General features: G+C 51.3%; 2 protein-coding genes across 3 annotated transcripts; both read left to right on the top strand.

The window, feature by feature from the left end:
• Positions 1 to 231: 231 nt before the first annotated feature.
• Positions 232 to 9,652, top strand: ECH1 (enoyl-CoA hydratase 1). Its single transcript, XM_008688677.2, has 10 exons — positions 232 to 382; positions 792 to 999; positions 1,145 to 1,233; positions 7,179 to 7,303; positions 7,391 to 7,439; positions 7,637 to 7,701; positions 8,522 to 8,592; positions 8,681 to 8,752; positions 9,028 to 9,178; positions 9,362 to 9,652. Exons 1-10 carry the CDS (start codon positions 331 to 333, stop codon positions 9,464 to 9,466), a joined length of 987 nt encoding a protein of 328 aa, XP_008686899.1. The 5' UTR covers positions 232 to 330; the 3' UTR covers positions 9,467 to 9,652.
• Positions 9,653 to 10,308: 656 nt separating this feature from the next.
• Positions 10,309 to 19,563, top strand: LGALS4 (galectin 4). Of its 2 annotated transcripts, XM_008688674.2 has the most exons (10): positions 10,309 to 11,291; positions 11,595 to 11,683; positions 13,293 to 13,497; positions 16,243 to 16,377; positions 17,887 to 17,913; positions 18,041 to 18,079; positions 18,265 to 18,294; positions 18,586 to 18,674; positions 18,816 to 18,981; positions 19,066 to 19,563. In XM_008688674.2, exons 1-10 carry the CDS (start codon positions 11,247 to 11,249, stop codon positions 19,210 to 19,212), a joined length of 972 nt encoding a protein of 323 aa, XP_008686896.1. In that variant the 5' UTR covers positions 10,309 to 11,246; the 3' UTR covers positions 19,213 to 19,563. The 2 variants fall into 2 exon arrangements, with proteins under 2 accessions (XP_008686896.1, XP_008686897.1); XM_008688675.2 differs by lacking the exon at positions 17,887 to 17,913.
• Positions 19,564 to 25,171: the final 5,608 nt, after the last annotated feature.

Here is a 25,171-nt window from a genome sequence, read left to right as displayed (position 1 = left end):
ACGAAATTGCAGGACTGCAGTTATTCAGCCATTACGTCCTTGAACATTTCGCTGTCTCCAATTTTTCTACCATTATAAAACAGCGCTGTGATGAAATGTGCAGCAGCAATAATGGGCCAGGTTCCTACTGGGGCAAAGGGCCCATTGCTAAGCGGCGGTCGGCGAACCAAGAAAGCTATTTCCGGTTGCCCTTCGTAAAGATGGCGGAAAGACGGGCGTCACCGCTATTAGGCTGCGGCGTCGGTGCCCTCGCCAAACATGGTGGTGTCGTGCCCGCCCCCTTGGCTTCTTCCTGTTTGTTGGGTTAGTCCGTCCAGCTACTAGTTTACGATGGCGGCAGCGATGGCGGCATCTCGCAGTCTCCGGAAACTGCTGATACGGCGTGAGTCACCTCGACCTCTGGAAGTCCATTGCTCTGTCGTGCCACCGTTAGGATGGGGAGGCCCGCCCCGGGTACCGGTCTGAGCACCTTAAACACAGGGGTGCCTGGTGCTCCCAACCAAAGAGCTCCCTAATTCTGTAAGCCTGTGTCTTACAATTGGGTGGCTGACAGCTTAGTGTTCCCAGTGTGCGGTCAGTCCCATGATCAAGGGTCTGAAGGAGTCTTCACACTGAGGCCACTGATAAGTGCATTCCTAATCTGAAAGTTTGTATCCCCCTAAACAGGTTTCTTAGGGACCTGTGTTCCCCAGTCTAACATTACTGAGATGAAATGTGTGCCTTCTGCTCTTGAAGGCACTGTGTTCCCAACCTGGGCTCATCAAAGGCTCTTCTTTCCTTTGTCTCTCCAGGAGTGATGGCTCCCACCCCCCAGGGACTCAGCCTTAGCCTTTGCCCCATGAGCTCCATTGCTCAAGATGAGGCCTCCACTGCAGCCCCCAGAGAAGCGCCAGACCACAACTATGAGTCCCTTCGGGTGACAGCTGCTCAGAAACACATCCTGCATGTGCAGCTAAACCGGCCTGAGAAGAGGAATGCCATGAACAGAGCCTTCTGGAGGTAGGGCCTGCAGATCATGGAGGCCTGCCTGCCAGAGGAGGCAGGGGCTGAGGGAGTGGGCAGGGGTGGGGTGTGGGGGGACAGGTGACACGAGGGCAAGGGATACCCTTCCAAGACACAGCCTTTCTCTCCTTGCCCTTCCCAGAGAGATGGTGGAGTGCTTCAACAAGATAGCACAAGACCCTGACTGTCGGGCTGTGGTGATCTCTGGTGCAGGAAAGATGTTCAGTGCAGGTACCGGCTACTCTCCACCCCCACCCCTGCCAGTCTCCCGTGTTCCTGGCAATAGCGCAATGCTTCTTAATTAGGGTTTCAACCAGCTTCTAACTTCCACTTTAATCTTTTTTTTTTTTTTAATTTAAAACATTCAAATACCAAAATGAGTCCAGCAGAAGTGACAGGATGATGGACTTTGAAGTCTGATCCATGGCCTTGACCAAGGCCCTTAACTCTCAGTCTGTTGTGTGTGTTTTTTTTTTAAGAGTTTATTTATTTATTTGAGAAAGAGAGAGAAGGCACAGAGGGAGAGGAGGGGAGGGAGAAGCAGACTCCACTGTGAGCAGAGAGCCCGATGCGGGGCTGGATCCCAGGACCCTGAGATCATGACCTGAGCCAAATGCAAACACTTAACCGGCTGAGCCACCCAGGTGCCCCTAGTTTTGTTGTGTGTGTGTGTGTGTGTTTAATGTAACTAAGGTGTATTATACTAACATGCTTTCATATAATTAGTCAACACACACAAACTGATTTCCAATTACATGTCTGTTAGAACTTCTGATTTCCCGCAGGCCTGTTCTTCAGACTGGATAATTTCCATTGACCACATTCACTGAATCCTTTGTCATCTCTATTCTGCTGTGAAGCCCATCCAGTGATTTTTAAAATTTCTGATACTGGAGTTTTCAGTTCTCAAATTTCCATTTGGTTCTTTTTTATTTTTGCCATTTCTCTCCTGGAGTTTCATAGCTTGTTATTATCACAAGCATATTTTCCTTTGCACTGTTGATCATCGTTCTAACCACTGCTTTAAAATTCTTGTCTCCTGATTCCAGCATCCGGGTCACGTTGGGGTCAGTCTTGGTTCATTATCTTTTCTCTTGAAAGACTCGGTCTCATTCTCCTGTTTGTTTGCATTTGGAATAAGTTTGGACTATATCCTGGGATACTGGGATATGGAAAGATGTTGTGGAAACTCTGGGTCCTATGCTCTACCTCCAGAGAGCATTGAGTTGCCTGTTTTAGCAGCTCAGTTGGAATCAGCTTTTAAATCTCTTGCTGGGTTGCATGCATAGTTCATGGGTCAGCAAGAGACTTGGGCAGAGGTTGTCCACAGAATTTAGGGCTCCCCTCTCTGGCTCTCTCTTTTCTGGAATTTTCCGCCTCACTTTCCAGCAGCGACGGTCACCCTGGTCTCTGTTTTTTGGTTCTTCAAGCACAACTTCCAGCCTCCCCTCAGTCTAGAGACTTTAAAAACAGCTAACTCAGAGGGCTCCTGGGTGGTGCAGTCAGTTAAGGGTCCGACTCTTGGTTTCAGCTCAGGTCGTGATCTCAGGTCAGAGTTGTGAGATCGAGCCCCACATTGGACTCCAAGCTCAGTGCAGAGTCTGCTTGAGATTCTTTCTCTCCTTCTGCCCCTTGTGCTCACGCTTTTTCTTTCTCTTTCTCTCTCTCTCTCAAATAAATAAATGAATCTTTTTTTTTTTCTAGGATTGTATTCATTTATTTGAGAGAGAGGGAGAGAGAGAAAACACAGGCTGGGGGAGAGGCAGAGGGAGAAGGAGAAGCAGGCTCCCTGCTGAGCAGGAGCCTGATACGGGGCTCAATCCCAGGACCCTGGGATCATGACCCAAGTTGAAGGAAGACACTTAACTGACTGAGCTACCCGGACGCCCAATAAATGAATCTTTAAAGCAAAACAAAACCTCCAACTTACTCACCGGGTGCCAGTCCCTTCTTTTAAGTGATAACTTCCTCCAGAATCTGCCCCGTTGCATCAGATGGTGGTTTATATCTTGTCGATCCAGAACACACGTCGTTGTCATATGTGGGCAGGTCTGTACCAGAAGGGCAGCATCACATCCACTGATTGCCTCCACAGGGCCCAGCCCGGTGCTGGGGACTCGGTGGTGACCGAGGCAGCCCTGGGCCCTGGCGTCACAGAGTTGCCAGCTCAGTGGGGAAGACAGACAGTAAACAATCTATTTCTGGTTGTTTCCCCTGTCAACTTCTTGATGTTTCTGTCCCTTGTTTACTTTCTACCCCTCTCTCTGTTCTCCTTTTGTTGATCTGTTTGTTTGTACAACAAACACTGCAGTGCTAGCCCCTTCCTGGGTGCCAGGGATCTAGAAACAGGCAGGTAGGCCCTGGTTCTCAGCCCTAGTTCTCGGCCCTCATCCTCATAGAGCTTCGTGCCTGAGAAGCAAATGATGAGACTTCATTGGTGGGGGTACCAGTCCTGGGGCCCTCACTTTTCAGCTCTCGGCTGACCATAGCTGTCTGGTCCCATTTTCAACAGCGAGACTCTCAAGACCAGAAAGAAGAAACTCAATGTAATTAGTAGCTCCAACGATAGAATGGAATCACTAATTAAGGGGGGAAAAAGAGGGAAGTAGCCCACACTTACTTAATATCTGCAGAGTGTCTGGACATTGTACACATATTAATTAATTCTCCCTGGAGCCCTTCCGGACAAGTGCAATTATCATCCCCCATTTTATGTGTGATGAAACTGCAGCCCAGAGAGAGGAAGAAACTTGCCCGGTTCTCACAGATGGCAAATGGCAGAGCTGAGATTTTTTTGGGGGCTGGGGGGAGAGCAAGAGCACATGTGAGAGCAGGACAGAGGGGATAGAGGGAGCACAAGAGAGAATCTCAAGCAGACTCCCCACTGAGCACAGGGCCCCATGCAGGGCTTGATCTCACAAGGCTGAGATCATGACCTGAGCTGAAATCAAGAGTCAGCTGCTTGGGCGCCTGGGTGGATCAGTCATTTGAGCATCCGACTCTCGGTTTCGGCTCAGGTCAAGATCTCGGGGTCCTGGGATCGAGCCCCGTATCAGCCTCTGCGCTCAGTGCGGAGTCTGCTTGTCCCTCTCTCTCTGCCCCTCCCCCTGCTCTTGCTCCTGCTCTCTCTCTCTTTCTCTGAAATAAATAAATACATCTTAAAAAAAAAAAAAAGAGTCAGATGCTTAACCGGCTGAGCCTCCCCAGGTGCCCCTAAAACAGGTAGGACTTTTGTTGATGTAGCCATTACTCTTTTGAATAACGAATAGCAGAGCTGGGATTATGAATGAGGTCTGGAGCATTTAGAGGTTCCCAGGGGAGCCAGATGGGGGCCTTCTCTGCAGGGAGCAGTTCTTACGTGGGAGGGAGGACACCACGGTCTGGTCCTTTATCTCAAGGAGTTGCAAAAGTCCGGTGTGTGCAGGGCCGGGCGGGGTGGATAAACCAGAAAAGCCGGTGAAAGGGGGTGTCGCAAGGTGCCAGGCTGGGCTTGTTCTGGGAGCCCGTGTGCATTCCGTGGAGTCACACAGGCCTCGCAGATGTGCTGTGGAAGGCGGCCTCCACTGAGATGGGGTGCATAAGAATAGTAACTGTGCCACCAGGACGTGACAGGCAGGGCCTGAAGGGCTTCTGGGGCTCTGCTTCCTCCAGTACTTGCATCTCCGTCAGCTCTCCGGGTGGTTTTACCCTCATTTTACGGAGAAGAAGCCTGAGGCCCATAGGATGAAGTGGCCCGGACTTGGTCACACAGGGGAGTCCTGTCTTACCAATATTTACCTCGCACAAATTCAGCTCTACCCTGAACCCAAAATCCTCGGGTCTCTCATTTAAATAGGCTGTGGAGGCCGCAGAGCCCCAGATGGCTGGGGGTGTGGCCACATGTGGGGATGGTTTTTTGGGTTTATTAAATAGCATTGTTCAGAGGCAAAAGGATGAGAATGATTAACCCCAGGAGGAAGAAAGTGAGGATGTTTCTGTTTAGAACCATCTCATAGCCAGCTCTCCCTCAGAGTAAGAGTCAAAGTCCGCCCCTCGCCTGTGAGGCCCTGTACATTCTGCCCCGTCACCTAGATCCCCGCCTCGTCCATGCTCCTCACACAGAGCAGGGTCGTTCCTACCACAGGGCCTTTGCACTGGCTCTTCCTGACATTTGGAACTCTCTGATCCCAGATATCCCTATAGCTCCTTCCCTCTCCTTCTTCAGATCTTTACTCAAAAGTCACTTTTTCAGGAGCACCTGAGTGGTTTCAGTCAGTTAAGCATCCAACTCTCAAATTTGGCTCAGGTCATGATCTCAGGGTTGTGCGATCAAGCCCTTCATCAGGCACGACGCTAAGTATGGAGCCTGCTTAAAATTCTGTCTCTCCCTCGCTCTCTGCCCCTCTCCCATTCCACCCCTACTCCTGCTCGTGCACACACTTCCTCTAAAAAAAAGTTGCTTTTTCAGTGACCACCCCATTTATTTTTTTTTAAGATTTATTTATAAGGGAAGAGGGAGAGAGAGTCCCAAGCAGATTCTGCACTCAGTGTCCAGCCCAGTGCAGGGCTGGATCTCATGACCCTGAGATCATGACCTGAGCTGAAACCAACAGTCAGTCGCTCAACTGACTGAGCCACTCAGGTGCCCTCCGACCACCCCATTTAATACCGCAGCAGCCCTCACTGCACACACACACACCCCAACACACTCTGTTCCACTTCCCTGCTGTAATTTTCTTTCAGCACTTGTCACCACCAGACAAAATGTATTGACTTACTCGTCTGTCTTCCCCATGGAAGGCAGCTCAGTGTTGTCTGTATTGTTCACTTATTGTGCGCCTGCTGCATGCTAGGCTCTGCTTAGGTACTGGGGATGAAGTAGTGGACAGAAAGACAGAACTCGACTCCTGGAGCTCACATCCTAGAGGGGGAGACAGGCACTAAATGAGATAAGCGCACAATTATGTGATAACGAGAGGGCAGTGACCAAGATAAGCTGGAGAGGGAGGTAGAGGGTGCTGGGGCTGCTACTTAGCCAGGGTAGCCGGAGCCTCTCCGAGAAGGTGACCTTTGAGCTGTGGCCTGAACAGAATGATAAAATCAGTCTTTTTTTTTTTTTTTTTTGAGGTTTTATTTATTTATTTGACAGAGAGAGAGTGTGCACAAGCACGTGGGGAGGGGCAGAGGGAGAAGGGGAAGCAGACTCTGTGCTGAGCAGGGAGCCTGATGCGGGGCTCGATCCCAGGACCCCAGGTTCATGATCTGAGCCGAAGTCAGACGCTTAACCAACTGAGCCCCCCCCAGATGCCCCTGGAGTCAGTCTTCTGACCATCACTGGGGAGGGACTGTTCTAGGCAGAGAGAGCTGTATATAGAAAAACAAAGCCCTGGGAAGGGACTGTGTGGTGGTGTTGGAACAGCTGTTGGAGGCCTGTTTGCTCAAAGGAACAGGCAGGAAACGGTGTTCGTAAGGGCTGGTGAGGTCTTGCCACATACCTTGTATTTTCTTCCAAGTAAGTGAGATGGGAGGGAAGAGAAGAAGGCCCTGACGTGCTCACGAGTTTGTTTGGCTGCGTGTGGGGAACAGCAGGGCAGGACTGGGAGCAGGGAGACCAGGGGAAACTATTTTAGCCAGACTACGGGTCCTCTGGTTTCCAAGAATGATTAGTAGAGGAAAGGTTAGATTTGAGACTGTCTTGCGGTTGGAGGCCACAGAAATTTCTCCATCTCGAGTCTTCCTGAGGAAACGTTTCCACCGTTGACTCATGCCAAAACCCGTCTCCTGCGCCATCTGGCGTGATAGTGACAAGCACGACCTCTAGAGCCAGTGCATGGTTCTGGGCTTAAAATCCCAGTGCCACACTACTCACAAGCCAGTGTGACCTTGGGCAAGTGACTTAAATGTCACATGCCTCAGTTTACCCCCCAGCAAAATGGGAGATAGTAGTGGGACCCACCTCATGGGCTTATTGTGAGGATAAAGGGAGTAATGACCCCATACGTGTTAGCTTTTATTTATTTCACCCCCCATATGCAATCCCTCGCTAGATCCTGTGTGAGCAGCTTTCTCCACTGTCGTGGTTTGGGGGTTCGAATCTGCTAAGTCTGAGTTCTGACCTCTAGTTGGGGCTGTGGGAGGGGACAGGGGAAGGGGGTGCGTGGGAGGCTACATGAGCCTCCTCGTGCCTCCCCTACCAGGTATTGACCTTACGGACATGGCTTCGGAAATCCTTCAGCCCCACGGAGATGATGTGGCCCGCATCAGCTGGTACCTCCGTAGCCTCGTCAGCAGATACCAAGAGACTTTCAACGTCATCGAGAAGGTTCTCCGGGGGGCTGGCAGGGCACCCCCCAACCCTGTCCCTCTCTTCTGGACCAGCCCTGACCCCACCCTTCCCGTTCCCTTGCAGTGCCCGAAGCCTGTGATCGCCGCCATCCACGGGGCCTGCATTGGTGCAGGTGAGTCTGAGCCTCCCACACCCCTCCAGGCACTCTGGCTGGCGCCTGTCAGCTGGCTGCTGCCTCTCCGCCTCAGCCAGTGACCTCCAGCGTCAGATCAGTTGCTAGTTGAACCCTGCCCAGAGGCGCAAACCCATCACCTGGGAGGAGGGGTCGATCCTTGGGATCGTTCAACGCCCCTGGCCTCCCCCTTGCAGGCGTGGACCTCATCACGGCTTGTGACGTCCGGTACTGTGCCCAGGATGCTTGCTTCCAGGTGAAGGTGAGCCATGCCCCTGAGCTGCTTCCTCAGACCCTGCTTAGAGGTGGCCGACAAGTGGCTAGGCAGGGGCAGAGGCGCTGCAGAGCAGGTTAGGGGGATGGGGGTGAGAGTGAGGGTGAGAAGGGAGGGCTTCGTGGAAGAGTTAGTCAGACTTGAACCTTAAAAAGTAACGCTGCGGGTGCCTGGAGGGCTCAGTTGGTTAAGCGTCCAGCTCTTGATTTCGGATCAGGGTCATGAGATCGAGCTCCATGCATCCGGCTCCGAGTTCAGCGGGGAGTCGGCCTGGGATTCTCCCTTTCTCTCTGCCCTTCCCCCTGCTCGCTCTCTCTCTCTTGAATAAATAAGTAAATCTTAAAAAACAAAAGTAACACTTTGGCCATGAAGGAAGTCAAGGGTAGGCCATGCAGTCCACGTGGGGTTTGGAGTGGGTAAGGGTATGGGGCTGGGGCTGGGGCGAAGCTGGAGTTGCTGCTGGGACAGGGCTGGAGAGGACTTGAGGCAGGATGGAGCCCACAGAGGCAGTGAGGGAGTCAGATGAGCAGGGTTTGAGGGCTTCCCTCTAGAGATAGATGTGACCGGCCTGGAGGAGTTGGGAAGGCAGACGAATTGCAAGGTGGGCTGTGTTCTAGAGTGAAGGAACCTACATGGGCGAAAGCAGGTGGATGGCAATGAAATGGGGTGTCTGGGGGGCAGCCTTTGAGGTGGGTGTGGAGTGGGACCTCTGCAGCAGATGCTGAATTTCACTGGCACTGAGGTTGGGGGTGGGGGCAGGGGGCAGTATTGGGCACAAACCAAATACTGACATGATGGCCCTCCCCAGGAGGTGGACATCGGTTTGGCGGCCGATGTAGGTACGCTGCAGCGACTGCCCAAAGTCATCGGAAACCAGAGGTGGGTGGAGGAGCCGGGGAGGGGACCGCAGGGCATCTCCTGGACCCAGGATGACGGCGGGCCCCTGATATGCCCTTCCCTCATGCAGCCTGGTCAACGAGCTGGCCTTCACTTCCCGCAAGATGATGGCTGATGAGGCCCTGAGCAGTGGGCTGGTCAGGTAGGAGCCGAGGCCTGTGCTGGTTAAGAGCTAAGGGACAACCTGCACCGGGCTCTTTGGGTCCGGGTGTATCCTCACGGGATTACACCGGGGCTTACGTTGTCTGGGTGGTCAGTTCTTCACGCTGCAGTCCAGTGCCCTGCTCTGATTGGTTCGTTTCACTGGCGGTTTTTTGCTTTCTACTGTGATTGGCTACTTACTCGTCCGTGGGCGAGACTCTTTCTCCCACCGCGGCCTCCCCGCCCTCCCCCATGACGGATTCCCTTCATCCGCAGCCGGGTGTTCCCCGACAAGGTGGGCATGCTTGATGCGGCCTTCACCCTGGCGGCCGAGATTTCCACCAAGAGCCCAGTAGCAGTGCAAAGCACCAAGATCAACCTGGTCTACTCCCGCAACCATTCGGTGGCTGAGGGCCTCAACTACGCGGTAAGGCTCTGCGGCCAGCCAAATCGCAGCCGTCCTCTGGTGGCAGGGCGGCCAATCAGGTCCCAGCAACCCTCGGCAGCCCTTGTCCTCTGATTGGTGCGCTGCTGTTTCTTCCGTGTTTTTCATTGGCCCAACTCCAATCTTTCCCCGCCCCTGCCATTACACTCCACCCTCTTTATCCAGGCCACCTGGAACATGAGCATGCTGCAAACGCAGGACATCGTTAAGTCTGTCCAGGCTGCAATGGAGAAGCAGGAACTGAAGGACGTCACCTTCTCCAAACTCTGAGAGCCGCCGAGCCCCGGACCTGGCCTTGTCCCACCTCACGGCCATTTCCTCATCCAGAGAAGGAGAATTAGTGAAGATGGTCGCCTGGTGCCTTCTCGCTTGGTCTCCCGGTTTCTAACTTGATAACGCTGCTTTCCTCATGCCCAGGGCCTTATTTTCACCCGAACAATAAAGCAACTTAAGGAATCCAGTGTCTTTATTGGAAAAAGAGGAGAGGCAGAAGGAGCTACGATGTCCCTGCGGGCTCCCAGGACATCAGTTGTGCTGAAGGTTGGGGATGGAGATTTGACCCATGGAAACGGGAGCCGTGCAGGCGATGCCGTTTGCAGCTGGCGGTGGGCGGGCCAGGGCCGATGAAAAGTCTGGCGGGCAGGAGCAAGCAAAAGTCACATGGCTTCCTCTGGGCTGGAAGGCTCCAGATGGTCTCCGTGCCTGCTCCAGGCTTGAGGGCGGTGTTCACCCTCCCTGGCACCCACTCATTGCACAGCCTAGTGGGATCTGACGCCCGAGTCTGGCTAGAGTTCCATTGCTACCCAATCTTGGGCCAACTGCCTCATTTCTTTTTATTTTATTTTATTTTTTATTTTAAGTAGGCTTCAGGCTCAAGGTGGGGCTTGAACTCACCACCTTGAGGTTAAGGGGTCACATGCTCTGCCAACTGAGCCTGCCAGACACCCCTGCCTCATTTCTTTTTTCTCTTTTTTTTTTTAATCTTAAGATTTTATTTATTTATTTGACAGAGAGAGAGACAGCCAGCAAGAGAGGGAACACAAGCAGGGGGAGTGGGAGAGGAAGAAGCCGGCTCCCAGCGGAGGAGCCCGATGCGGGGCCGGATCCCAGGATCCTGGGATCACGCCCTGGGCCGAACGCAGACATTTAACGACTGAGCCACCTAGGCGCCCCTCCCTGCCTCATTTCTTTAAACTTCAGGTTTTCATGTCCGCATATAATCCCAGCCTCCTGGGTTTGTGTTTGGAATGAGTGCAAGAGGCCAATGATTAATTTAGTGCCTTCTCTATGCCAAGTCCTGTTCTGAGCATTTATTATCTTAGTGATCCCTTTCCAGGGTTATATGAGGTTGATACTATTAAAATCCCCATTTTACAGATGGGCAAATAGGGAAATTGAGGTTAAGGCAGTGAGCCAAGACAAAACAGCCAGGAAGTAGCTGAGGCAAGATTTGAACCCCCAAACTCTGGTTCTAGAAATCATGATCTAAGCCACCATAGCTACAGTCTAGTGTACATGGGTCAGGCATGTAGGGGGCATACAATAAATGTGGGCCCTTTCCCAGTTCATAGGGGTGTCCAGAGCACCCAGTTCCTCCTGCTTTCACTTCCTTCCGTTGCCCATCTGTCTCGGTCCACTCCTGCGGCATTGCCCTGCCCAACCCTCTTGGTCTTACCCTCCCTCTGCTAACAAAGGTCTAGGCAGGTTTTTATGGGCTCTGATAAGATCCTGGCAGGTCCAGAGTTCACCATCACTTCCTCTTTGCAGAAGGGCCTAAAGTGCCCCCCACTCCAGCCTGATCTGAAACCCCCATCCCCCCAGCCCTGGCTCTGGCTGGTTACCAGTGACGCTAGCAAAAGAAAGGACACAAGAGGGTGCCCTAGAAAAAGATGTGAGCCTGGGATACCGAGGGGAGGGACCCCATGGACCCTGCCCTGCCAGCCACTCCCTTTTCCTCAAGTATAAGAGCCATCGGCCACCTGCCACCTGCCACCATTGCCAGCGCCTGCATCTCTCCTCTCGGGACGAGTCCCCAGCCCAGCCTCTCAAGATGGCCTTCATCCCTGCACCTGGCTACCAGCCCACCTACAATCCGGTGAGACAGTGACCCAGGACCTAACGCGGGCCCTGGCTTAGCTCCACCCTGACCCGCACACACCAATTTATTCTCGCCCTGATCCTTGGAGGCGCCCGCCCGACCCTGGAGTCTGATACAGCCAATACTCACCCTGAAGCTTGATTTACTCCCGCCCTGACACTCAAGCTGTTTATGGCCATCCCTGACTCTTGGCTCTCTTCACCCTCACGCTGACCCCTCACCCCTGGTGTCCTCTCCCTCGCTAATGAGAGTGGGGGGCTTCTCGATGAGGGGTAAAGGCTCACCAGTCCCCTTCCACAGACTCTGCCCTACAACAAGCCCATCCCGGGCGGTCTCAGCGTGGGAATGTCTGTGTACATCCAAGGAGTGGCCAGTGAGCACATGAAGAGGTAAGGCACTCTTCCCACGCCAGGCGAGGCTGGGGGGGCACAAAGAGGGGCTTCCATCCCTAATGCAGGAAGCCTTCCCTTCCTCCACCCTGCTTGGGAGGGCGGCTCTGGGCCACTGTACCCTATGGCCAAAGACCAGCCCTAGCCTGGGACATCCAAGGCTTGGTGACCAGGAGTGGGGAGCCTGGGGGCTGGTGGGGGGGCGGGGCGGTCAGGGAGGCCCACCGCTAGACACAGCCCATGAGTTGGGTTGTTGGATTGGAACTGATGCGTGTGGGAGCAGGAACTCAGATCACAGGCTCAGAGCTGGCCAGCTCAGTGACTGCCAGCTGTGTGACTGGGAAAGCCATTGTGCCTCCCTGTGCTTTCATTTCCCATCTGCAAGATGGGATTGTTTTGAGGATTCTATGTGTAAAACACGCAGAACTGGAAAGTAAGCATTAAAATAAGTCTTAGCATTTTTTTATGGCCTTAAAGTGGTGACAGTTGAACTGACCTCAATGCACTGTTGGTTTGGTTTTGTTTTGTTTCTTTTTTTAAAGATTTTTTTTATTTATTTGAGAGAGAGAGAGAGAAAGAGAGAGAAAGAGTGCGAGGGAGCACAAGCAGCAGGGAGGGGCAGTGGGAGAGGGAGAAGCAGATTTCCCACTGAACAGGGAGCCCGATGTGGGGCTTGATCCCAGGACCCCAGGATCATGACCTAAGCTGAAGGCAGATGCTTAACCGACTGAGCCACCCAGGTGCCCCTGGCACAACTGTTTCTTTATTCATTGTTTTTTTGCTCACCATGTGCCTAGTCACTAGGGACAGAGCAGTCACCAGGACAAAGATCTCTGCCCACCTGGAGCTGACATCCTAGTAGAGAGGAGAGATGAAAGATAAAAATCAAATATGCAGGGTCCAGCGGTGCTAAGTGCTATGGAGACAAATAAATAGGGAAAGGAGATGGGAAATGGATGTGGGGGAGAGAGGGGCATAGCATTGTCCCTTTAAATAGGATAGACCAGGAAGCAAACACTTCAGCAAAGACCCAAAGGTAGGCCTGGAGGGAGCCTGGGAGTAGAGGCCAGTTGAAAGAACAGCCAGTGCAAAGGCCCTGAGGCGGGTGTGTGCTTGCCCAGTTAGAATACTGTCAAAGATGCCAGCATGAGGGAAGGCATGGGTAGTGCTCTGACTTGGCTGTTCATTGGGACCCCCTGGCTGCAGGTGGGGACTGGCCTGTGGGACAGGGTGGCGGCAGAGAGACCTGATATGTGTAGGTTCCTAAATCAGGGTCTGGCCCGTGGTGAATGCGGAAATGCAGGAGTCCCAGCTGCTGAGTTGGGAGAGGCTGGAGGGCAGGGGCCTGATAAGGAGAGGGAGGGAAGGACTGCGTTGCAGTGGGAATCTGCCTCCTGGACTTCAGGGGCACTGCCCACCCCCTCCTCTCTTGTGTCAACAGTGCCTAAGTGTGTCGTCTCCTTTTGTCCTCATCCCCCAACCCCCTCCCGCCCAGTTCAGGGACCTGTGCGGGGACCTTGGAACAGGGTAGGTCAGAGAGCGCTTCCCGGAGGAGGGCGCCAGGTGCGGGCAGGTGGGGCCAGGGGAACAGCCCTTTCTGTCCTGCCAGGTTTTCCGTGAACTTCGTGGCCGGGCAGCACTCGGGAGCAGACATTGCCTTGCACTTCAATCCGCGCTTTGATGGCTGGGACAAGGTGGTCTTCAACTCAATGCAGGGCGGCAAGTGGGGCAGCGAGGAGAGGAAAAGGAGCATGCCCTTCCACAAGGGCAAGGCCTTCGAGCTGGTGTTCATGGTCCTGGCGGAGCACTACAAGGTCGGAGCTGGGGGGGGCGCCCCCCTTCCTTTCTTCCATCTGTCCCTCCCCCTCCTCCTGCCACCCCTTCCCTTCTCCCTCTCCCCTCCTCCTTCCCTTTCCCAACCCCCATCCTACCTCACTTTTTTCCTTTCCTTCTTTCCTGCCTAGTAAAACATTTTTCTCCTAAAAAAAATTCTTTTTCCTCTTGTTTCTCATTCCCACTCCTCCACCACGGACAGCCTTCTCGCGTTTCCTGTGTCTCACCTTGTTCCTCTGTGTTCTTGCAAAATGCGTATTTTTGCTATTTTTTTAATAAAGATTTTATTTGAGAGAGAGAGACGCACTTCCGAGCAGGGGGGCAGAGCGAGGCTCCACGCTAAGCAAGGAGCCCAGCGCAGGGCTCGATCTCAGGACCCTGGGATCATGACCTGAGCCACCCCGGCGCCCCTATTTTTGCTATTTCTTCTGGCCAACTCTGAACACACACAGAAGGAAGCAAGGGTACAGCCACCCCCTGGTCTCCTTGGCCAGCTCCAGGGGTCGTGAGCTCGGGGTCCCTCTGCGGTCACCCTCCCCTCACACTTCCCCTCTCGTAGGATTTAAGAGCCAATCCCAGATATCGTATCACGTTATTCATCAATATCTCGATTTTCAGGAGCACAGTCATGATGCCGTTACCACACGGAAAACACTGGCCTTCCTCCTCAGCGCCCCACATGCAGTCAGCGGGGGGGTCACGTCCTGAACACCTTCCTGTGTGTTGTTTTCTACACTTGGGATCGGGCTGCGGATAAAGCCCACACGTTGTGATTGATACTGTTACGCAAGCATTTTTTAAATGTGTTACAGAAGTGTGAGCGGGGTACAGAAGAGTGCAGGCCACGTGTACCCAGCTCACTGGTTCTGCTCAGGGAGGACACTCCCGTGGAACCGGCACCTAGGTCCAGAAACAAAAGCTCTCCAGCCCCAGAAGCCCCCTCCTGTCCCTTCCAGTCCCCTTGTCCCCAGGGGTGGCCTTTTTCCTGACTTCTCTCAGCTTGGGTCTATTTCTGTGTCTTTATTTTATTATTTTTATTATTATTATTTCTTTTATTTTGCTTTTTTAAGTAGGCTCCACACCCAGGGTGGAGCCCAGAGCGGGGCTTGAACTCACAACCCTGAGATTGTGTTAAGAGTCGGTTAAGCATCTGCCTTCGGCTCAGGTCATGATCTCAAGGTCCTGGGATCGAGTCCCACGTCGGGCTCCCTGCTCAGTGGGGAGCCTGCTTCTCCCTCTACCCCTGCCCCTGCCCATGCTCTCTCTCACGCTCTCTCTCTCTCAAATAAATAAATAAAATCTTAAAAAAAAAAAAAAGACCTGAGCTGAGATCAAGAGTCAGACGCTTAACTGAATGAGCCACCCAGGCGCCTCTGTGTCTCCTTGCGTCCCCGCTTTGGGCTCACTGCATCCCTGCCTCTGGTTGCCTGTCAGTGACACTGCAGCGACATCCTGTGCACATCCCCTTCCGTGGGACCCATGCAGGGAGTCTCCTGGAGAGGAGTCACGGAGAACCTACCAGATTCCTAACCTCAGCGGGGGAGGCGAGCATCCTTATTTGAGGTTGGACAGACAAGGATTTGGGTCTGGGCTTTGGCACTCCCGGGTGTGTGGCCTTGGGCTGGTCACTGTACTGCCCGGAGACTCTGCTTTCTGAAACAACGGGGACAGTGTCCGGTCCCGCCTCACAAAGCAGACCAGAGAATCCCCATGTGGCTATCACCGTGCAGTGCTTAGCGTGTGGGAAGCGTCCAGTCCTTCAGAGCTGGCGGTCAGCCCCACGCCCACTGCTTTGCACTATAAATAGAACTGCAACGACATTAAGGACACTTAGATAATGAGGGGCGCCTGGGTGGCTCAATCGGTTAAGCGTCTGCCTTTGGCTCAGGTCATGATCTCAGGGTCCTGGGACTGAGCCCCGTCATCTTGTCATCGGGCTCCCTGCTCAGTGGGGAGTCTGCTTCTCCCTCTCCCTCTGCCCCTCCCCCCGTCTGTGCACACTCTCTCTTTCTCTCAAATGAATAAATAAAATCTTTAAAAAAAAAAGATGTGATAACAAGGCAAGGCTCTAGAGAGGATTTCCAGAACGCCTCTGACATGCCTGGCTGGGGTTTAATGTTCCCAACCATCCCAGAGCCAGCCTCCATTTTACAGATGGGGAAACAGAGGCTCAGGGAGGTGAAGTGACTTCCCTGAGGTCAGACAGCCCACATGTCAGGCTAGACTCGGCCCAACTCATTTGGTGCCAAAACCAGGACTCAGGCTGGATCCTGTCCTGATGGCTATCCTGACGAAATTCTCTGTTCTCTTCCATCTGCCAATCTGTGAGCTGACTTTTTTTTTTTTTTAAGATTTTATTTATTTATGTGACAGAGAGACAGCCAGCGAGAGAGGGAACACAAGCAGGGGGAGTGGGAGAGGAAGAAGCAGGCTCCCAGCCGAGGAGCCCGATGTGGGACTCGATCCTGGAACGCCGGGATCACGCCCTGAGCCGAAGGCAGATGCTTAACGACTGCTTAACGACGGCGCTACCCAGGCGCCCCTGTGAGCTGACTTTTGACCCTGGCTTGGCCTCTGACCTTTGGACTCCAAGGTTCCTGACTCTGTGGCTCTCCAGCTCCCCTCCAAGGCTGGCGTCCAAGTTAAAATGATTGCTGCTCCCTGCTTCCTGTGTCTGCCTTCCCAAGGTCAAGGGCGCTGACTCTGACCTTACCCCCGCCCCCCAGGTGGTGGTAAATGGAAATCCCTTCTATGAGTTTGGGCACCGGCTGCCCCTACAGATGGTTACTCACCTGCAAGTGGACGGGGACGTGGAGCTTCAATCAATCAACTTCATTGGCGGCAACCCGCCCCCAGGCCAGGTGTGTGGAGTCTCCCTCTCTTAGGCGCCCGCCTCCCTCATCCAGTCCCACATTCGTCTGTGTCCGAGCACCTGCTCTGTGCCGGCCCCTTCGCTGGCTGGGCCGCAGACCCAGAGGCCACCAACACCCTCCCCTGGGAGGGAAGACAGACATTTCAGCAGGTGGCGTGGGCTGCACTCAGTCAGGGCAGGGATGGGAGACAGGCCGGAGGTCTGGGGAGTCCAGGGGAAGGGCTTCCCGGAGGAGGAGGAAGTGCATGAGCTGAGTCAGGAAGCGAAGATAAGAAGGGACAAAAGCCACAGGAACAGCAGGCTAGTCACCCAGAAACTCACTTGGAATCGTGAGCGGCCGCTCCACACCCACGGGAAGAGCTGTGCAGAGAGAGGCACACAATACCCATGGTTGGCGAGGCTGGGGACCGGCCCACACTCCCCAGGAAATGACTGGGGAGCAGACCCGCACCCGGCCACCTGGAAACCCCACTCCCAGGGCCACGGTGGACAGCCACCGAACAGCCACAGCAGCACTTGGAGAAGCCCAAACCCCAGACTCCCGCCGTGTGCTTCAGTGGAGGGCACTACACTCCCCCAACCCGAGAGGCCCCCCACCTCCACGCTCTGATGATCTCGGGCCCATTGGACAGATGTGGGAACTGAGGCACAGAGAGCTTAAATAACTTGCCTGAGGTCACAGAGGATCAAATGCAGGCGGCGGGGGAGGGGTGTTCTGTGCTCAGAGGGGGGGTCCCTCTGCCCCCCCCATGAGGGAATGACAGGAATGTCTTCATCCACAAGGTGGCCAAGGGCCTACGGGTGTTCATTTTACTATCTTACTTCATCCCTACGTTTGAACAAGAAAAATGCCAATAAGGCTATTTGGGAAGGGCCTTCAGAATCGCTGGCTTAAAATGGAAGTCAAGGCAGAAAGATCACTGGAAAGAGAAGGGAACAGAGAGACCAAGTGGATATAAGTTATGGGGGGGTTCCAGCTCGTACCTGTGAGAGGTGCAGACGAGACACACAGAGAGAGACAGAGAGAGACAGAGACTGAGAAGCAGGAACAGAGAGCCTGAGGCAGACAGGGAGAGAGGAGACAGGACTCCTTGCTGCCCCAGCGGTGGGCACCAGGAGTGAGGGGCAAATCCTGACCGGGGGTGAGGTGAGCAGGGGTATCTGTGGTGTGGGCTGGGAAGATGTTCTGAGGAGCCTACACTTTATGGAAGCTTCCAGGTTGAGGGAGAGGAGGGGGTGGATGAGGGCTCCCGGACAGGAGAAGGATAAGGGAGGTACAGAGAATTTTCCAGGCTTGCCCCCAGAGGGTTGGAGTACATGTCACTGAGCACTGGAGGTCCCTACACATGGCAAGTTCCTCTCCGTTCCTAAGCCACCAGGTGCCACTCTTTGACCCCAGAGTTGCCTTGGATGGGGTGGTGGGGCTGCCCTCCAGGGCCCTAGTTCGGGGTCTCCCTCATTGCCTGCCTTCCTTCACACATTGCCTTTGTGTCTACAGACACCCATGGGAACTCCGGCACACCCAGTATGTACCTGCTGATGGGCGGTGGGTTTCTCCCTGTGGTGGGGGTTTGGGGGTATGAGGAGGTCTTGGGGCAGCCGAAGGACCCCCAGTCCCCCTCACCATTCCTGCCTTCCATCCGTCTGTGTAGGGTCATGGACACACCCACCAACAGCCAAGTCAGCTGCCTGTAAGTGGGAAGGTTGTGGGGCCATTTGATGGGGGGGAGGGGTGTCGAGAAGTTGGGGGGGGTCAAGAAGGTTGGGCCCCCAATTGTACCCTTCCGGCACCCAGAGATATGCCTGCATGTAGTCAGTGTGCCGTAAATATTTATGGAATGTTATAGAATAATATCTCTCCTTCCTCACTTCACAGACCATGGAGGGACCCCCAGTCTTCAACCCGGTAAAGTGTCCTGTGGGAGTTTAGAGCTCTGTGGTGGGCAGTTCGTGGGGAAGCAGGAACCGATGGTGGGGAGGGGGCCCTGACCACTGGTGGCCCTCGGGAGGGTGGGAAATAGAGTGGGCAGAGGGTGTTGGGTTGGGAGGTAGGGAGAGGGTGGAGCTGGTGGCCAGAGTGGAGAGGGGATGGGGATTTGGGACATTTCCTAGGAGTGGGCACCCATCTCTGAAAATTGGTCCCTGCTGGCCTCTGCTGACCTGAGAGATGATAGGAGCTCACGTTCTCTTCCCACAGCCAGTGCCATTTAGAAGGAGATTACAAGGAGGGCTTACGGCCCGAAGAACCATCATAATCAAGGGCTCCATACCACCCATGGGCAAGAGGTATACAATCTAGACTGAGGTGGGAATCCTCAGCCCCCTTCCTCCCTCAGACCCCGGAGTCTGGGCCCCAGCCCCCTTCTCCCTTGGAGAACCAGGCACGGGCCCCCATCTGACTCCCGCCTCCTTCCTCTTGGCCTTCAGCTTTGTCATCAACTTCATGGTGGGATCCTCGGGGGACCTGGCTCTGCACATTAACCCTCGTCTGACCGAGGGTCTCGTGATTCGGAACAGCTATCTGAATGGTTCATGGGGATCCGAGGACAGGAAGATCTCCTACAACCCATTTGGTCCTGGGCAATTCTTTGATGTGAGTCTGGGGTCTCCTTCCCACTCCCCTTCCCTCCAAAGCCTCTGTCCTGGCCCTGGCCTCAAGCCTGCCCTCTCCCTGCAGCTGTCCATTCGCTGTGGCATAGATCGTTTCAAGGTTTACGCCAATGGCCAGCACCTCTTCGACTTTTCCCATCGCCTTTCAGCCTTCCAGAATGTGGACGTGCTGGAGATTAATGGTGACATCACCTTGTCCTATGTCCAAGTCTGATCTATTCCCGGGCCCATAACCCTTGGGAACACAGAGGAAAAGATCCCACAGGACTCCCTTCTAAGCCCCTGATAAAATGCCTGTGGGTGTCTTTTGAGTGTCCATGACTCCATTCACCTCCCTCACCGTTCCTTCCTTGATTCAATCACTGTCCATTCAGCCATCCAGTCAACTGTCCATCCATCCTCCCAACACAATAAACCTAGGAATATCCCAGACACAGATCTTGGGATTTATGTGTATCTGCTCATTCAGTCCTCACAAAAACACCAGGAAGTGGGAACTATTATTATTGTCCCTCTGGAAAAGATGAGGAAACAGGTAAATTAAAATAAAGCAAATTGCCCAAGGTAACACAGCTCATCAATGGCAGAATGAGGATTCAAATCAAGGTGGTCTGGCTACACATTTAATCGCTATACAGCCCGTTTTTCTATCCATCCATGCATCTGCCTCTCCATTCATTCATTTCAACATCCATCCGTCTCTCCAAACACCCATCCAAGCATATGTTCATCCATCCATCTAAACATCCAACCGGGGCACTTGGCTGGCTTGGTTGGTGGTGCGTGCAACCCTTGATCTCAGGGTTGTGAGTTTGAGCCCCACTTTGGGGTAGAGATTACTTAAAAAAATTTTTTTAATCTAAAACATAAAATTAAAAAAAATATCCAACCATTCATCCACTCACCTGTCCATCTGGTTCTCCACCTATCCAGCTATTTCACCATCCAACCTTTCAACCATCCATCTGACCATCCATCCAAATATCTAACCATTGATTTCTTTACTCATCCATCTGTCTATCCATTCAGCCGTCCTTACATCCAACTCTCATTCATGCATTCACCTCTTCATCCCTCCATTTGTCCATGCAATTCTCTGCCTTTCATCACAACCAACCATCCATCCATCCATCCATCCATCCATCCTCCATAAGTCCATTCATCCCTCTGTTGGGCCGTCCATTTCTTCATTCTCTATCTATCCTGTCATCTATTCATCTCTTTAGGTTCTCTTCTTCCATCCATTTCCAACTGTTCATTCGTTTATCATTTCAGTTCTCCATCTGTCTACTAACCATCTGCCATCCATCTAGTTGTCTTCTTACCAAGTCACTCTTGGTTGATTTAATCATGTGTTCATTTATTTACACTTTCATTCACCCATTCATTCATTACTTTATTCATTGGCTCACTCACTCACTTACTCGTTCACATATCCATTATTCAGGCATTTCTCAGTGTCTATTCATTTGTTCGTTCATTCATTCTGTTTATTGTCTCATTAATTCTTCTAATCTAGTTCTCAAACTTGGCTGTACATTCCAATCATCTGGGGAGCTTTTAAAAAATATTGATACCTGACCCCAACCCAGACCATTATTAGGTTAAGCCATATAAATATGCCATTTTCTATAGGCTAAAAGCCAATAATTTCATATGTTCTAGCCCAGTAAATCAATAGTGGGTCCTAGGCATCAATATTTTTCTTAAATGCTCCAGATGATTCTACCACTTTGGCAAACACTGGTCAAGGATGTTCTGTGAGCCCTCAGAACTGGGTGGATGATGGGGAGGTTGGGAATGGAAGAGGGCTGACCTGGGCAGCCTCCAGTCTGAGATGTTCCTTTCCTCCTTCTCGGCCACATGGGAGCAGAGGCTACTTCTCCCTTTTGCTCCCCTCTCTCCCTGGGCAGTCACTGACCAGGGTGGCATGTCCCAGGGATGGCGGTGAAGAGACCAATCAGTAGCAGAGCCTGGAGAGGCTCAAGGAGAGAGGCTGAGCTCTTCCTGGAAGAGCTGGAGAGGTCATGTTTAGTTTTCTATTGCTGCTGCAACATGTTTGAAGAAATAATGGCAGCTCATGAAAGGCATTAATTTATAGATCCAAGAAGCTCAATGAACTGCAAGTAGGACAAATACAAAGAGATCCACACCTAGACCCTTCATAGACAAACTGCTGAAATAAAATAAAAGACAGAGAAGACTTTGAAAGTAGGAAGTGAAAAACAGCTTATCATGTAGAGGGGAACAGCACTACAATTAACAGCTAACTTTTTATAGAAACAGTGAAGGTCAGAAAGCAGTTGAATGATTCAGTCAAAGTGCTGCTAAAAGAAACATAAAACTGTCAACAAATAATTCTATATTCAACGAAACTGTATTTCAAAACCAAAGTAAAAGAAAGACATTCCCAGATGAATAAAAGCTGAGAATTCATCGCTAGCAGAGCTGCCCTCTAGGGAATGCTAAAGGAAGTCCTTCACGATGAAAGAAACTGACATCAAGCAGAAACTCAAATCTACAGGAAGAAAAAAAGAGCCCCAGGAATTATAAGTATATAGATAAATATTTTTTAATTGTATAAATAACTTTTTTCTGTTTACTTCTTTTGATTTCTTTCATTTTTTTAGTTTTTAGTTTTTATTTTGTTTTTCTTAATAATCTCTACACCCAACGTGGGGCTCAAACTCACGACCCCAAGGCCAAGTGTTACGTGGTCTTCTGACTGAGCCAGCCAAGTGCCCCTCTTCTTATTTTTTAAAATATGATTGTATAAAGAAGATTATAACACTATGTTATAGAGTATATAACATATCTGTATGTGATATATTTGACAATAATAGCACATGGAGTGGGAAATAGAGATATATTGAGCAAAGCTGCTACATTTTACTTGAATTAAATCAGTATTAACTTAAACTTGACTGTGGTAAGTGGGGCCTCTGGCTGGCTGAGTCAGGAGAGCATGCAACTCTTGATCTCAGGGATGTGAGTTTGAGCCCCATATTGGGTGTAGAGATTACTTAAAAATAAAATCTTAATTTTTTTTTAAATAAAATCTTGGGTGCCTGGGGGGTTCATTTGGTTGGGTGTGTACCTTTGGCTCAGGTCATGATTCCAGGGTCCTGGGATTGAGTCCCTCATTGGGCTCCCTGCTCAGCTGGGTGCCTGATTCTCCCTCTGCCTGCTGCTCCCCCTGCTTATGTTCTCTCCCTCTCTCTCTCTCTGTCAAGTTAATAAATAAAATCTTTAAAAAATAATAAAATAGATCTTTAAAAATAAATAAGGTTGACTATGATAAGTTAAGATGTATAATGTAATCCCTAGAGTGACCCCTTAAAAAACAGTTTTCAAAAAATACTGCTAAAAAAAATCAGTAGAGGAATTTAAACGATTCATTAAAAATTGTTTAACACAAAAGAAGGTAGTGAAGGATTAACAGAGTAAAAACAAATAGCAAAGAGGGAGGCATAGAGGCACCTGGGTGTCTCAGTCAGTTAAGCATCCAACTCTTGATCTCAGCTCAGGTCCTAATCTCGGGGTTATGAGTTCAACCCCCACATTGGGCTCCCATGGAGGCTACTTTAAAAAAAAAAAAGTGTTGGGGCGCCTGGGTGGCTCAGTTGGTTAAGCATCTGCCTTCAGCTCAGGTCATGATCCCAGGGTTCCCTGCTTGTGCTTTCTCTCTCTCCCTCTCTCTCAAATAAATAAATAAAATCTTAGAAAAATAAAAATTAAATTAAAATTTAAATTAAAGAAAAAAATTTAAAAATTGTTTAACACAAAAGAAGGTAGTGAAGGATTAACAGAGAGTGAAAACAAATAACCAACAAGGTAGCCAGAAAGGCAATTATATTAATGATTACATCAAGTGTAAATGAAATAAACATTCCAATCAAAAGGCAGAGACTGCTGTCATTGTCAGCCGCCAAGGTGGCCTCCAACAGTGTTCACACCTTCCCGAACTCCCCTCCCAAGCTGTACCTGGGTCGGTGTGAGTGACTAAGAATATGGCAGAAAGTTAGGTTCTAAGAGACTTTTGCTTCCCTCACTCCTGGATCGCACCTCTCAGAGGAGTCAGCCGCTCCTCGAACGGTCGCGTGGAATGGCCCATGTGAGGAGGGACTGAAAACTGCTACCAACAGCCCTGTGTGTGTGTGTGTGTGTGTGTGTGTGTGTGTGTGTCTCCCCAGAAGAGGCTCCTCCTGTCCAAGTCAAGTTTTCAACACGGTGGTTGCAAACCTTTTCCGTAACGGCCCCATGGCGAATATGTTAGGCGCTGGGGGTGATCTAGTCTCCGCCATAGCCACTGAACTCCACTGATGAAGCACAAAGCAGCCATTAAGCAGGACGGAAACGTGAGACCTGGGCTGTGTTCCCAGAAAACCTGAGTTGTGGACGCTGAGATTTGAATTCCATACCATTTTTAGTATTAGGAAATATTCTCCTTTTTATTGTTTTCAGCTATTTAAAAATCTGCAACCTATTCTTAGCCTGCGAGCCATACTCAATTGGGCAATGAGTGGGTTTGGCCACAGCCAGAGTTTTTGGAAGCTTCTTTCTGATGACTGCAACTCCACAGACGGTTTGAGCGTAACTCCGTGGAAAATCAGAGCCACAACCACCTGGGTAGGCCACTCCTGGATCCTAACTTCAGAAACTGTGTAAGATCATAAAAACGTTATGGTGCTGTTATGGGGTAATTGATTATGAAGCAATCCATTAGTAACATACTGTCAGACTGAATTAGAAAGCAAGATCCAAGTAAATGCTGTCTATAAAAGACACTTTAGATCTTAGAAACCAATAAGTTGAAAGTAAAAGGATGAGAAAAGATATACCATGGGGGCATCTGTCTGGCCCCACCCGAGGAGCGTGGGACTCTTTTTTTTTTTTTTTTTTTTAAGATTCTACTTATTTATTTGACAGAGAGACAACCAGCGAGTGAGGGAACACAGCAGGGAGAGCGGGAGAGGAAGAAGCAGGCTCCCAGCGGAGCAGGGAGCCCAGTGCGGGGCTCAATCCCAGGACTCCGGGATCATGCCGGAGCTGAAGGCAAATGCTTAATGACTGAGCCACCCAGGCAACCCAGGAGCGTGGGACTCTTGATCTTGGGGTCATGAGTTTGAGCCCCACGTCAGGTGTAGACATTACTTAAATAAATAAATAAACTTAAAAAAAGGTATACCATGCCAACAATAACCATAAGAGACTAAGAAGGACAGAATTACTATCAGACACAATAGATGTTGAAATTGTAACGGGGCGCCTGGGTGGCTCAGGTGGCTGAGCATCCATATCTTGGTTTCCGCTCAGGTCATGACGTCACAGCGGAGGGATCCAGCCAGCGTAGGGCTTACCCACAGCTCAGAGTCTGCTTCAGATTCTCTCTCCCTCTCCCTCCCCCACTGCCTCTCCCCTGGCTCAAGTATGGGCTTGGACACACTCTCTCTCTCTCAAATAAGCAATTAAATAAAATATTTTTAAAAAATAATAAAAATAATAAATTGTACTAGAGGGGTGCCTGGATGACCCAGTCAGTAGAGCATGTGACTCCTGACCTCAGGGTCATGAGTTCAAGCCCCATATTGGGCATGAAGCCTACAGAAAGAAAGAAAGAAAGAAAGAAAGAAAGAAAGAAAGAAAGAGAAAGAACTAGAGACAAAGAGAGACGTTTCATAGTGATAAAAGGGACAATACATCAGATAAACACACACACATATACAAATATAGTAAATATATGTATCAAGTAGAAACGTATATTAACAACAGACCGCAAAATACATGACAAAGAGACCATGGAAAAATTGTAAGTTGCAATACCCTCTTTCAGTAATTGATAGAACAACCAGACAGAAATTATTAAAGATGGAGAAGACATAGACACGATCGACCAGTTTGAACTACCAGCTAGCAGGGAGGTGGTTTCCCCCAAAGGATCTCAAGGGGCAGAAAATGGGTCCTGAAGACTTAGACCCTACGCTCTGCTTCACAGAGCAGTCCGAACTTACTGCACATCTGCTTGTGAAGACAGCACGGGCCCAGCAGGCCAGGGAGGGGAACGTGTGTCACCCTTGGCGCGGGCTCGGGGCCAGGCGCATCTGCCTGGGGCGTGGCTCCGTACTGTCCCGAGAGCGGAACCCAAGCCCAACGCCCCGCGCTGGAACGCAGCC

Source organism: Ursus maritimus, unplaced genomic scaffold (assembly GCF_017311325.1).
Source record: "Ursus maritimus isolate PB19 unplaced genomic scaffold, ASM1731132v1 scaffold_19, whole genome shotgun sequence".
Lineage (NCBI taxonomy): Eukaryota > Metazoa > Chordata > Mammalia > Carnivora > Ursidae > Ursus > Ursus maritimus.
This window is presented reverse-complemented; position numbering and strand designations above follow the sequence as displayed.

Coding starts and splice junctions, on each gene's coding strand:
- ECH1 (XM_008688677.2), top strand. CDS start 331: ATGGCGGCAGCGATGGCGGCATCTCGCAGTCTCCGGAAACTGCTGATA. Junction 7,702..8,521: donor ATGCTTGCTTCCAGGTGAAG/GTGAGCCATGCC, acceptor GGCCCTCCCCAG/GAGGTGGACATCGGTTTGGC. Junction 8,593..8,680: donor AAAGTCATCGGAAACCAGAG/GTGGGTGGAGGA, acceptor TCCCTCATGCAG/CCTGGTCAACGAGCTGGCCT.
- LGALS4 (XM_008688674.2), top strand. CDS start 11,247: ATGGCCTTCATCCCTGCACCTGGCTACCAGCCCACCTACAATCCG. Junction 18,080..18,264: donor AACAGCCAAGTCAGCTGCCT/GTAAGTGGGAAG, acceptor CTCACTTCACAG/ACCATGGAGGGACCCCCAGT. Junction 18,982..19,065: donor GTCCTGGGCAATTCTTTGAT/GTGAGTCTGGGG, acceptor CTCTCCCTGCAG/CTGTCCATTCGCTGTGGCAT.